Here is a 14,869-nt window from a genome sequence, read left to right as displayed (position 1 = left end):
AAATTTGAGAACTACACTTTGGGTATCTGACAAACTATCACTGCTACGTTCATTTTAGGTTCACTTAAAATGCTTACTTATCTTCTAAATTAAAGTGTCTTCTAATGTATTTGAAAATTAAGATTTTGTAGGGAATTTTAAGACAGGCTTCCAAAACCAAGGCCAGAAAATACAAGTCTCTCCATCTTTTATCAAATTCTGAATGCGCCTCATCATTGACAAGCTGGTGGCTATCCCCAGTCCTCACTGGCAAGGCATGACCTGAAGCCATTTCAGATGGAAAAGGGGCACCACTACCCCTATCATCAGTCACTGAAAAGCTTCAAGGTGAGAATATCTTTCTCATAAGAAAATGTGAAACTATCTTATGTCAATTAACACAGTGAGCTGATCTGATATAAGGAAACAATTCAAATGATTTAAGAATGGTCTTACTGTTCTGCTAATCATTATAGAACCCTTTTGTTAACTAGGAAATAACCCCAAATGGTGTGTTAACATCTTAGCATTATTTTACTTGTAGTTGTTATATATTTGCAAAGTTGTTTTGCTCTGTTACAATTGTGTATCTATGCTCTTGAAAAGTACATGGAAGTGTGCCTTGTATGAATTATCTTTTTAATTACATATGCTCACTGTTTATCTATAGCAATTAAAAACAGGGCAATTGGTCATCAATGAACTCAGAGGGAAAACACAATCTTGAGTTTTATTCTTATTTCATTAAAAATAGACTAAAAAAGATCTTTTGTTTGGGCATTCTTGCAAAATTAAACCACAAATATTGATAAAGCAAGAAAATTTCAAATGAGGAAAAAATTCCCATAAAACAAAAATTGAGGTGCCATAGTTAAAAGATATGAATGATATTTGGAACAGTATTAAAATATTAAGTAACATGGATGCCCCGTGGAAGAATATTTACTATTTTACACATAGATCCCTGAATGTAGTGGAAATTGATAACTAAACTGTATCTTCATCCATGTGCATAAAATTGCTTATAAAATTGACAGCACAAAATAATTTAAAAGAAAAATTATCAGAAGTGTGATTGTCAAATAAATGTTTTATAGGGTCACAAAGTCAGAGAAGTGGACCCCTATTCCATCTAGTAAAGTCCATAAATAGAGTCCTCTTTGTAACTTTGTCAGATTTAACTATAGTTCTCATTCTAAATTAATGTGTTCTTTATGGTTCTTTGTTTTCAGGTATTTCATTAACAAGATTTTAGTGGTAGAAATAAATGGTACAAGTTCCAGGCACTTTTACAAGACAATTGAGAATGTGCTACCCACTCTTCTTTAATGAAACAAACAGAATTTCAGAGCAAAGGAAAAATTATACAGACAATAAAATGGTGTAGGAGAATAAAACTGGAGGCTTGGTTGAAATTAATTCACAATTATATGAAATCGAGATACTTTCTACGAAAGACAAAAACCTGGTGACTTCATCTCTTTCTAAAATTTGAAAAGTCAGGGACAAGGGAAAAAAATGAGAACCAAGTCCTGTCATGTATAGGTACAAGATCCCAACAATGAATGTAACTGTATGTATCCCTAAAAATGTACCAATAAACTCAATTAAAAAGAAAAAGAAAAGTCAACAACTGGGGTTTATGGTGAAAAAAACACTTTTTCTTCAAATAAATGAAAATTAAAATGCCCTATATCCTTGCATTTGGTGAGAAACTTTTGTAGGATTTCCTATAAAAACTTAACTGAGATAACTCTCATTTAAATTTTTTTTGGCAGGTGTCAGGGGGAGGCAGGTGTTAAGACGATAGTTTTATTTTTATCTTTCTTAAGGAGGTAAAACCCAGTAAATTCTACTATAAATTCCATGGAATTGTAGGATACAAGTGAATTGTAAGTGCGTTGAAGCCTACCTTCTAGCAGATTCCTACCTTTAAAAATTCTGAGAAGATAAGAATTCTACTTATACAAACCTCTATCATTCTCATGTTTCAGCAACACTCCTGACCCACAATTTCTTCAACATGTAGAAGGAAAACAACTTCCCCCAAATTCTAAGGCTTCCATAACCAAATTTAGAATTCAATTTTGCAGCTATGGATACTAGGGAATAAAGTTTCCAAATGTAGTCTCTTGAGTCAATTACAGAGAGCATGTCACAAAGGCTATAGTTGGTTATGTACAAAAAGCCCCAGTGAGATTAAATGGAACACATCTCTATTCAAAAACCAAACCTGAACAGCCCTCCCTATAAGGTATGTTAGGAATGATGTTGCTGATGACAAAACCCCAGTTACCTTCTCTGGTCATCAGGATGGCTCGTGGGTGAAAACCTGGTTGAGGGGTAATAAATCATTAGGCTACCCAGACCAACAGTCCAGAAAACTAGAAAACAGGCCCCTCTCCTCATTCCACCCAATAGATGTATCCAGCCCAATTCAGACTTCAGGGGCACTTTGTCAGTGAACCAGCCAGTAAGGCGTGCAAGAACATAACATGGTCACCTGTGAACTGTGATGCCTCAAGCTGCCCCTTCAACACTCAGGCCTTGCTGGCTTCTCCCCATAGTTCCCACACACCTAAGAGCTCTATAAAGAGCAGCAGCTCACAAGGAGTTGACAGCTAACTTTCTGCCTTGCTCCCTTACTTGTATGAAGAACGGGTATCAACTCAGAAAACACCATGCTCGTGCCCTGAGAGATTTCAGGTCCCATTAAACAGAACACAGATCATTAGCACTCATCTGAGTGGGATCAGGGCTTATTTTACTGGTAGAAGGTGTCTCTTCTTGGTCTTGGCAAGATGTTAGGTCTGCCTTTCCTGATTCACAGGATTTCTGCTGCCTGCAGGCCCAGCAGAAACACCTGAGCCACGCCTGAAAGCTTTCGGAAACACTGGAGGAGAAAAGCTTTTTACAAGGGTGAAAGAACTGGTAGAACACAAGCATGAATAGAACAGCGGTGCAGTACCCAACAAGCAACTGCAGAATCAACAGAGGCGCACACACGTACATATAGATATCAGTCTTGAAAAGATACCATAGGAGCAGGAGGACAGCATTCTCTACGAATCTTGTCATATAGTACACCAGTAGCCGGTACCAGTTCTGGGACTTGCTGATGAGGTCAGGGTTGCTGATTTTCAGCTGTACAGCTGACCAGCAGAACATGTTGATACCAGCATAGAGTAAAGTGAGGAAGCACAGCACAATGGCAGTGCCTACCCGACTGAGGGCCTTCTCTATGTTCTCAGGAAATGGGGAGCCACTGCACCAGAAGATGATCCAGGGATACAAGAAGAAGCTGCAAAAGTTGACAAGAATTACAACCACCACCCAGGTCTTCATGATGGAGGTAAAGAGGACCAGGACGATGACTCGAGTAGCAATCTCAAAGCTCCTCCACAGGAAGATACAGACATAGGCCAGTGGCTTCACTTTGACTTCATACTCATCGTACTTGATTTTGATGGCTAGGATGTTGCAGCGCAAGGCTCCGTAAACAATGGACAACAGGGACAAGGTCATTAAGAAGCCTGGAGAGAGAAGAGAAAGAGCACTGTCAAATCTCGCCTCTACCAGGAACCGTACTGCAGCAGACATTCTGTCAGTCTCCTGTCCATAATCCTTGAACTCATTTGTTTTTCATTTACAAAGGTTGACATCCAGCTGTCAATACCTGCATACTATGCCTAAGGACTTTTTCAGAAGGCTGCTCTGCCTACATTCCTGGCAGGATGAAGTGCCAAGGGAATTAATACCCCCAGAGAGCCCTCAATACTCCAATTCCGTCCTTGATAATATCTGGAATATAAATACCCCAAGTTCCCTATTCTTTGGGTAAAATGACTCTGAGGCATGTGTTTTATACCATTTCCCAGTAATTCCTCCTAGGATTAACTGCTAGCCACACACTGTGATAATCTGTTAGATAATGCTTCCTTTTATTGGCTGTCCTCCTTTTCCTATCTTATTTTTCTTCTTCCGTGGTCTTTACCTCTTCCCTTCAAAATACATGGACTCAAAGCCTTCTCTCAGGGCCTGTTTCAGAGGCAACTCAAATTAAAACACTCTCCTGACCCCATCTTGCTCTGGATGAATATGCTGAGTCCTGTGTAGTTGGTCTATAAGTTTCTGGGGAGTCAAGACCAGCCATGTCTGATATTTCCTCTTGATGTCTGTCAACACAGCAGTAGAAGGTACATAAACAAATGGCACTCAACAATAAATTGATCAGTATGTCAGTATGTTCTTTTTTAAAGTAGGCACTTTTACACTTATAGACTGACTATAGAATGTTCACCCTGATTGTGTTCTTAAATTCTTCAGAGAGCTGAAGAAATCAGAAACTGTTACTGAGAGCCTATTTTGGCCAAAAGGCTTTAGCGTTTCAAGAAGTTTTAACTCTAGCTCTTTATTTCTTAAAATGACTTATGGATAATGAGTTGATCTAGTAAGTATAAGTAGTGTATAAGCATATGTATGTATAAATTCAGGGAGACAAGATACAGCCCACTTAAATGAATCATGGTATTATGTCCCAGAGCACAACACTTTTGACCTTGAGTTCTATTAGGTAAGAAATATACAGTGGTGCCTTGGTTCACAAACTTAATTTGTTCTTCGATTCTGGAAAAGATGGCCACATTTGTGTTTGTGTGGGAAAAATGGTGGTAGTCATGTTTTCACCTGATGCAGTTGCAAACAAAAGTAAAAATCTGTCAAATGCTTCTAAATGTGAACCAAATTGTTTGCAAAGAAAAGTGTTTGGGAACCGAGCTACTACTGTACTGCCAACCTATGAGTAAAGACTGGTCAAAGCAAATAAAATCACTCACTACTGGCTTCTACCACTTCTACACAATGGCACGAAGAGAGATTTGAGACAGGGCTTTGAGTTCGGAACTAAATGTATGAATCTTGCTGTGGTTTGACTTTTGCCAACCCTGTCTACTTTGGCAAAATGCCAACTTCCTGGACTGTTTTCTCACCCAGAAAATTGGAACAATAACAGAGTAATTATAGCTAGCTAATTAATATATCATGACCTCACATGGTTACCACATTGTGTGGTGAGAACACCTATGACATACTCCCCTCAGCAAATTTCAAGTATACAATTCACTGTCACTAACTGTAGTCACCATGCTATACTTTAGGTCATAGAAGCTATTCATCCTGCCTAACTGAAATTTTGCATCTTTTTGATAATCATTTTCCCATTTCACCAATCCCTGAATCCCCTGGTAACCAACATTTTATTTTCATGAATTCTGCTGTTTTTGATTCCATAGATAAGAGAAACCATACAGTATTTTTCCTTCTGTGGCTAGTTTATTTCACTCAGTGTAATATCCCTGTGTTCGTTCACGCTGTTTCAGATGGCAGGATTTGTTACCTTTAAAAGGTCACATTGTATTCCATCCTAATAGGTGTATCTTTATATTTCCCCAATGACATATAATGTGGTGAATCTTTTTAAATGCTTATTTTCTACCTATATATCTTTTTGGTTAGGTCTCTGTTAAAGTCGTTGCCCATTTTAAATGCTGTTTCTGTTATTTTGAAGCTTTAAGAATACTTTGCAAACTTTAGATAATAGTTCTTTATTAGACATCTTTTGCAAGTATTGTACTCCATTTGGTTGGAAATAATCTTTTTCTTATTCTCCTGAAAGACTTTTGCGGAACAGAAACTTTTAATTTAATGAAATGCAGCTTCTCAATTATTTCTTTCGTGGATATCACCTTTGGTGTTGCAGGTAAAAAGTCATCAAACATCCTATAATGTAGCTTTTTGCCTATTTATCTTTTAGGAGTTATATAGTTTAGAATTTTACATTTGGGTATCTGGTCCATTTTCAGGTAATTTTTGTGAATATTTTAAGGTCTGTGTCCAGTACTTTTTTGTTGGTATGGGGATATCAGGGTATTCTAGCACCAATTTTTTAAAAAAATATTATAATTTTTCCATTGTATAGCCTTTGCTCTTTTGTTGAAGATTAAATATAGTTGACTATATTTATGTAGGTCTATTTCTGGGCTCTCTATTCTGTTCCATTGATCTATTTGGCAATTCTTTTTGACATCATTGCACTGTATTTATTATTTTAGCTTTATCCATGCCTACTACTTTTTTCAAAAAGCAATTCCATGTAATTTTATCCATGTAACTAAATTGTCTCTGCCTAAATATATAATTTAAAATACACAAGAACAAAGTTTTTTTCTTATTTGAGTTCTGAATCAATGGAAAAACATCTATGTATAATTGGTAGGCATATAAATTCTGGATCCTTAGTATTTATTTGCCTGAGAGAAGCTCAATTTTATTGAAAGCATCAACTTTTCTCATACTCATTGGCACTGACTTAATTATCTGTATCACTTACTGGCAAGACCAGCATCTACTGATCAAACTTAAAAGATAGAAATACCATCACCAGAGTAGACTGGGAAGTAATTAGAGTGGAATTATTTTTCTTGAGAGGCTAATTAAACAGCACACTCTAAAGCAGAACATATCAGTGATATACTTTTATATGTGTGGTTATAAATTCCAAAACCTTAAGGGTCTAGTATTGAATCTTTTTCTTTTAGTCCTTAGGATTTCTGCACTATATGAAAAATATTTTAAAAACAAAACATGAGCTAAATATGAATTAGAATAGAAATTGTGCAGTAACATAGCATTTATATTGTTCTATCATATTGTAACCACAAAATATTTATTGCTTTTAACAATAGAATAACCTAAATTTTTTTCAGCATTTATTCATTTTGTTCTTATAAGGTCAATTTTTCTAAATGACACCTTCTTTCTCTATCAAGAGAATTAGGCAATTATTACCCAGTAGGTGTTTGGTAGTAATCAACCATAGAGTTTTGAAAATGCAGACAAATTATCTTGAAATGACTGATTTCAAACACATCACGCTCACATTGGGTGCTCATTGAAAAATGTCACAGACAGAAATGGGGCAAGGAAGGGAGATACACTTGGGAGACAAGAAACTTGTACAAAGTGTACATTTCTACCTCCAGAATTTAGCTGTTAGCTAATGATTAACTTGAATGATGCCCATGCAAATATATATTTATTCAAACTTTCTCCATTTAGAGAAAAGTTCCCTTACACCGTTTTCCAAATTTATCTTCCCACAGTCGATACAAAAGGGGATCAGTTGGCAGGCCTGCTTATTTAAGTGGTACCTTAGAGTCCTAACATCCCCGAAGAAGACTATTCTTATTTTCCAGGTGCATATATAGTAGGACATTTTGTTGCTCTCATCTTCTATCATAAGGCAAGACATCACTTTAGGTAAAACTAAAAAGGAATGCTTCAGCAATATTCCAAACCCTTGCCACATGCCTAGAGCTTCCTCCGACTCATTCCAGTCTAATGGACTCCTGAATAAAAACTCTTTTTCACAAACAAATTGCTACTAGGTACGAATTTGCTCATATCCTGCCTGACTTGCCACACAAAAACTCAATCTCTATGTAAGGAGATAAAGAATATTTTCTTTCACAGAATTCTGCTTAGGAAGGGAACTCTACTTGTAGAATAACAGTGACAGTTTCTCAGTTGTTTTCAAGAGATAATAGAGGTGACCTGTGCAATGGAGGATGATCGGTGGTTGTTCTCTGTAATGCCATTGCTCTCTGCAGATACTGTGTCTTCAGTAAAACTACTGAGCTCATTAAATGCTTGGGTATGATAAAATTTTCAAAAATATTGAATGATTTCTAGGAGGCAACTAAGGCAGACTAAGGGATGTGGAATGTAGTGACAGAGGGAAACTGGAGAGGGAATTCTGGAAATTGGAATTCTTTTGATAGGCAGTGACTTTTACTTTTGTTCTTCACTCACCTTGGCAGATTTTAAAGTATCTTTCTTACTATCTGGAAATAGGATCTTCACCTGTACTACTTACTACATTCCACCACTTGCCTCCATCTCAAAAACCTTGCTCTATCAAGTATCATCTTTCTCTCCCAAATTTTTAATTGCTCTCTCAGTCCTGGCTCTTTTTCTTGAGTGCATGAAAATGCCTAAGTCAGCTGCATTTACAAAAATGTCCATAATTTTAAGTTTGAAAATTTTTACAATAACAAGGAAGGAAGGGAGGGAGAAAGAGTGGCAGTGAGTGAGGGATGGATGGATGGAGGGAGGAAAAAAAGAAAAAGGAAAGGAAAGTGAAAGAGAGAAAGAAGAAACCATCCTTTTATGTTGCATGTCCTTCTGTCTACTACTACACTCTTTTTGAAACTCTTCATCCAATTCTCTTGAGTTGTCTCTAATCAAAACACTTCTTAATCCTCTACTTCTTGTGGTTCGGTGTGCAGTTTGGCTTTTTTTTTTTATCTCTACAACATTTGATATTGTTAATTCCTGCCTTCTTGAAAGTCTGCCTGTCTTTGTAAATTGGTAGGGTGGAGGGTGTGAAGAGAGGGTAGGGGCAATGGGGAAAAATAAGAACCAAGATATGTTATATAAAGGTACAAGATCCCAATGATTAATGTAATTGTAAGTATAACTAAATGGAACCAATAAATTAAAACATCTAAATAAAAATAAATAAATAAAAAGAAAGTCTGCCTATATTAGTGTCCGTATCATTTTCTCCTGATCATCCTTTAAATTTCCTAGCAGCCCCTACCTACTCAGTGCCTTCATAAATAAATTTCTTCTCAGTCATAAACCATGGATTTTTTTCTCTCCTATCCAAAGGCCTATCATTTTTCTCTTCCTAGATATCCTACCAGTGCCTGCAAAACAAAAACAGAACCCACACATCAGAATACAGACAGAACAAAACTTATATGTCCCTGAAAATCTCCTTTTACATTTCCTCTAGCAACCCATGACATCACCACCACAGATCATCCTATCCATAAATCTATGAGATAGCTAGAACTGATTACTCTCCTCTCTTATCACACCCAAGTAAACCTGTAAGGTCTTTTTATTCAGCCTAGCTCATGAGCCATCAGCTTTAGTACTGATGGGGAGTTTGTTAGAAGTGGCACATGCCATACCACTGGGTGAGAATATGGATTTTCACAAGATTTTACAGGTGATCTGTATGCTAATTCAAGTTTGAGAAGTACTGCTCTTTCTGGTTTTAGCATGTGTTAAATACAATATTGTATAAAATAGCTAATTTAGTTAGCTGATGAGGAAGTCAGCTAGCTAAGGGAAGGGCCTGAGATAAAGTTGTCTGATTAGCCATGTTGATAAGATCAGCCATGTTGAAAATAAGAATAAACAGTAAACTAGGACTTTGGACCAAGAATGAACTTCCTCAGGTAACATGGAATGCAGCCCCTTCCTACTAAAGAGAGCTACAGCCACTCTCTACTAAGCTCCTGAGTTTTGAGAGTTTAAAATTCAAAACAGCCCCCTTTTCCTCTAAAATTCCAGTTCCCTTTACACCTTACATGCTGAGGAACTGGGTTAGAGAGGCTGAGTTCCAACTGATCATTTTAAATCCACAAAGCCACATGTTATAAGTGGCTTCAAAACAATCAAACAATTCCTGTGCTCTATAAGTAGCTCTGGATCAAGGGGTCATGTGGCCACTCACTTACCCCTTCACTTCTGGAAATCCAGGAGATATTTTTATTATTTCTAATATAAAGTCTCTTAACTTCCTCCTTTTGGTTTGTGACTTCATTCCTCGATGTTATGAGAACACAGGCTGGATTTGTAACAGATTTAACTTTTTCAGTATGGCTCTTGTCATGTGGTCCCATCGCAAATGTTTCTCTGTCACCAGCCTTCTTTCTGATCTTCCTCTCCTTAAGTGAACCATATTTATCATTTAAAATAAAGCAAAAATGTTAACTCATCAAGGATACCTCCTCCTTCATCTGATGACATTTATTCAACTGTACTAAAATCTTCCAAGATTTTCTCAAACTCAGCCTTTTTATTGGAATTTCTTAGACATCCTTATTTCATCCCTTGGTATCTTTGGGTTCCTTGTCTTTTTTCCTCTAGAGTGCAATCTCCTCAAGGTAGTTACTTCTTTATACATACTTTTTATCACCAACACCTAACAGTGATTAGCACAAAGAAAGTGAGCAATGTATAAAAAATGAATAAATGAATGAACAATTTCACAAGCTGTGAATTGCCCATTTTCAATACTGTTCTAACTCTCCCATAGATTTAACTGGAGCACAAAGCCCCTTACAATACAATAATTTAAAGTGCTATGGGATTTACTGAAAAAGCCCCTGCCTCCATGTACCTTTCTCAGTCAAAAAGTTTCAACTGTTTTCCAACATTTCTAGGGAAGACGGATTCAAATTAGAAAAGATCTTTGAAACTAATGTCTATAGTATAAAAATGCTCTTTGAAGTAAGAGGCCTAAAAAATAGGGAGATATAGAACAAGGCAGTATTCTCTGACCACAGGAGTAATTAAGGAAACTATGTGCTGCTTCAGAATGTGGGGTACACTTAGGAGTCTGGATTATTATCCAGACAAGCCTGGAATATTATCTTGATAGTGTTGTGCTTTCCTGGCTAGTTTATCAGATTACTGTTTTTGCTGGATCCTACACCTTACTCTCTGGCTTGGTCTTGAACCCAGTGATATTCTGTTCTAATTCCACCTGAGCCTTGACAACTGGTCTGCAAACTGTTGATGAAAAAGTTGAGAACAAGAGAGATCATCATTACCATGGGCTTGTACCCAACATCTGCCAACTATCCCTCCTGGCTGCTATCACAAATAATGTTTTAGGCTCTTTATGTTAATAACTTATTGAAATATAACACATGCATTTAAAGTGAACAATACGTTTTTTGAGTATATTCACAGATATGTGCAACAATCACAGTTATTTTATTTTATTTGGTACCGGGGCTTGAACTCGGGTAATTGAACTTGTGAGGCAGGCGGTGGCACCACTGAGCTAAATACCTGGCCCCACAGTTAATTTTAGTATGTTTTTATCTACTCAAAAAGAAACCAAATCCTTAAGCTTTTCCAACATTCACCAACTCTCACCAGCCTGAGGAACAACTAATCTACTTTCTGTCTGTACAGATTTACCTAATATGGACTTTCATATGAATCAAATAATATGTAGTATTATATGATTGGTTTCTTTACTTAGCACAATGTTTTTAAGGTTCGTCGATGTTATAGCAACTTTCAGTCCTTCATTCCTTTTTATGGCCAATATTACAATATATGGATATACAAGACCGTTCATTCATCGGTAGGTAGGCATTTGAGTTATCTGCCACTTCTGGTTATTGTGAATAGTGCTGCTATGAACAGTGACGTACAAGTTTTTATGTGAACATGTCTTATTTTCTCTTGCGTTCATAGGAGTGGTTGGTGATGATGAATGATAAAGTAACTTGATGTTTAATTGTTTGAGGAACTGATACACTGTTTTCCAAAGCAGCAGTAGTACTTTTACATCCTGACCAGTTGTGTATGAAGCTTCCAATTTCTCTATATCTTCATTAAGTTTTATTATCTAACTTTTGATTCTACTCACTTTAATGGGTATAAAGTTTTATCATATACCTTTTATTTTCATTTCCCTGAAGACTAACGATTTCTAGCATATTTTCATGTAATTATTGGCCATTTTTATACCTTATTTAATTGCTTCTGTTAACTATGGATCAAACTCTATTATATCGTAGATTTCACATTATTCTGTAGGTATCCCCAAAAGTTTGCCACGATGGAAAGGCCAGATCTACAAAACTACTGTATTATAGAATAAAACATTATTCTAACACACAATCATCAAAGAACATTGAACATGAAAAATGGCATCAAAAAGCAAAAAGGATTTTCATTCATGCAATAGCAGATCAGTCTGTTTTAATCAAATATTCCCACTAGGGAGAACTAGATGAACATATTTGCAAAATCATCAGAGATCTACCAAAGCAAAGTATCCAGAGAATTCTGAATTTGCCTTTACCCTCAAGACATCTGCCTAAACAAAAGCAGATATTACTAAGCTATAAATCTAAATAGAACATTCCTCAGTCTCTCAAAGCTGGTGGGTGTTGGAACAAATACTGACATCCAGTCTCTATAATGGCCCTTGGATACACCCAGAGCTTTCTGCTGGCAACTCAAAAGACACCAGGAGTCAGGGTGACTGGAAATGGACTAAGTCCTCATAAAGACTGCAATACAAAATTCAGACAACTCAAGTTGTGATTCAATCAAGTTAATCTACATCTGGTTTAACTGCTTGCCATAAACAAAAGTAAAATCTTCCTGGGGAAAATAACTCATCCAGAACCTCAAATCTACTTTTCTCGTACAAATATCTGACAGTGAATTAAATACAACATGACATGCCAACTGCAAAAAATGACTAAAAAACAAGAAAAATAACAGATAATAAAAAAAATCCTACAGGAGATACAGATTTTGGATTTATCTGACATGGACTTTAAATAAATGGTAATTAATATGCCTAAGAAATTATATGACAAGATGGGGAATTTATCAGAAATGGGAAACTTTTAAAGACACCAATGAAAACTCTAGAACCAAAAAAATACCATGATTACAGTTAACAAAGTAAAAGATAGATTTAATAACATATTAGACACAGCTATAAAAATAATTAGCAGTAACTAGAAGGAAAATAAAAAGAGACTATTCAAATCAAGAAACAAAAAAACATAAGAGATCATGGAAAAGTAGAAATGTCAGGGGTGGGAAGAATGTCTCAGTAGTAGGTTTTGAAAGGATAAAAGCTGAAAATTTTCCTAAACTGCTAAAATATCAAGCCACAGATTTGAGAAATACTAAAAATATCAAGTACGGTAAATACAAATGAAACATATTATGCTAAAATCGCTAAATATCAAGGTCAAAGAGAAAGTCTTAAAAGGAAGTCAGTAATAAATAAACAAAAAATAAGCCAGGCATGGTGGCTCATGCCTGTATTCCCAGAATTCTGAAAGGCATAGGGAAGGGGATCATAAGATTAAGACAAGCCTGGGCAACATAGTAAGGTAGTGAAACTCTGTTTTGAAAAAAGCGGGGAGCTGGGGAATGTAGCTCAGTGTGAAGGACCTGGGTTCAATTCCCAGTAGTGCACACACAAAAATATAAACTTCAAAGGAACACTAACAGTGCATCTCATCTCAACAGAAATAATGCAAACCAAAGACAAAATAATGAAAACCTCAAAATGGGAAGGAAATCACCTCTACCACAAACTTTTACCAAAGATGAAGGGTAAAAGAAAGGTATTTTCTGACAAAATAAAAATGAGGAAAAGAGAAGGTGCTATCAGCAGACCTGCTGTAAAGAAGTTAATAAAAATTTGCAGAAAATGATCCCACATGGAAGCAGAGATACAAGATGGTGTGAACAGGGATCAAAGGGGTAAATACAATTATTTTTTTAAAATGTGCAAAAAAAAGTGGAACAATCACTTCATACCCGACCTAGATATCAAAAGGACAACTAAGAATGTGAAATGGAAATCAAACTCATTAGTTATCTGGAAATGTAAATTCAATCTGCAAGGAACTACTATAGAACCACTTATTACTAAAAGTAAAACCTAGTGTTGACAAGGATATAAGGAAGTTAGCCACTTGTGACTATATAAAATGGCAAAGAAGCTAAACGCAAGAGTTCCCTATGGCCCAGCAGTTCTACTCCTGAGTATCTATGCAACAGAATGGCATAAGGCACGTACAAGGAGATTCACAGAAGCCATTATTTTGAGTAGTCACAATCTGGAAATAGCCTATTAAGCAAGAACAGAATGTAACAATTTGTTGTGGTATAATTATACAATGGGATAGTATATGGCAATGTTAAAGAATACATTTCTGATGCAAAGCACAACACAGATAACTCTTACAAATATGATGTTGGATAAAACAATACAGACTTGTGAGATACATTTAAAGTCTGTGTCTGCTAAACAGTTGACTTTAGATAGGATGGTAAGGCAAGTGACTAAAAAGGGAGAAAAGGAAGTGGCTCTTCTGGTATCCTTCCCTTTTACAACCTGGATAAAATGCTCACTTTCTAATAATTCATCAAGCTTTGTTCTTATGATGAGGACAGTTTTTCAAATTCATTCAACTGCCAGTTTATTAGACGTTTAGGTGTGCTCACTTCAGCAGCACATACATTAGGTGTTTAGGTATAAACTGAGGACTTTTCCTCCAATATATATTCATAACTTGTTGCATTCTCAGAATTGTCAGAACAAATATCGTGGCCCACCACTCACAAGCCAGATGGTGTGATTATAGCCATATAATTTACAATTCCCAGAGAACGTGAATAATTTTGCTCTTTTTTTTTAATTCAGACATACTTCAATTTCTTGCTTAAGGACCGGAATGATAAGATCTTGCCCAGCTCATCCTTTTTTTTTTTCTCATTGAGTTTATTAGTACTTTTAAGGTGTACAGTAGTTACATTCATCATTGGGATCTTGTACCTTTACATGACAGATCTTGCTTCTCATTTTTCCCCATACCCCTGTCCTCCCTTCACCCCTTCCACCCTTCTCTATTTACAAAAACTTTGTTTTCATTTTCTCATATTTTTTCTTTTCCCTTATTTCCTTTCTCCTACCCTTTCCATTTCCCCTACACCTTTAGCCCCTTTCTTCCTATTTCACATTGTCAGTAATACAATTTGGATCTTATTTACACTTGTAGTTTTTTACACCAGAGAAACTATTCAGTATTTACACAGGTGTGTCTTATTTATTTCACTTAAAAGTATGGCCTCAATATGCTCATTTTCCTATGAATGACTTTAGTTTCTCATTCTTTATGGCTCAGTAGTACTCCATTTTATAGAACCAGCTTATCCTTTTTAATGCTTAAAAAATTATTGTACTTTTTTTTTTTTTTTT

The 14,869-nt window shown here is 36.1% G+C and overlaps 1 protein-coding gene across 1 annotated transcript in view; it reads right to left on the bottom strand.

Annotated features, from left to right (window-relative positions):
* Positions 1–1,618: 1,618 nt before the first annotated feature.
* Positions 1,619–14,869, bottom strand: part of Xk (X-linked Kx blood group) — a 61,034-nt gene continuing 47,783 nt past the window's right edge. The window contains exon 3 of the mRNA XM_010636192.1: positions 1,619–3,512. Coding sequence (XP_010634494.1) covers positions 2,692–3,512 — 821 coding nt within the window. The 3' untranslated portion in view covers positions 1,619–2,691. The remainder of the gene's footprint in view (positions 3,513–14,869) is intronic.

This window comes from Fukomys damarensis, unplaced genomic scaffold, assembly GCF_012274545.1.
Source record: "Fukomys damarensis isolate Sample0158 unplaced genomic scaffold, DMR_v1.0_HiC HiC_scaffold_39, whole genome shotgun sequence".
NCBI classification, from domain to species: Eukaryota; Metazoa; Chordata; class Mammalia; order Rodentia; family Bathyergidae; genus Fukomys; species Fukomys damarensis.
This window is presented reverse-complemented; position numbering and strand designations above follow the sequence as displayed.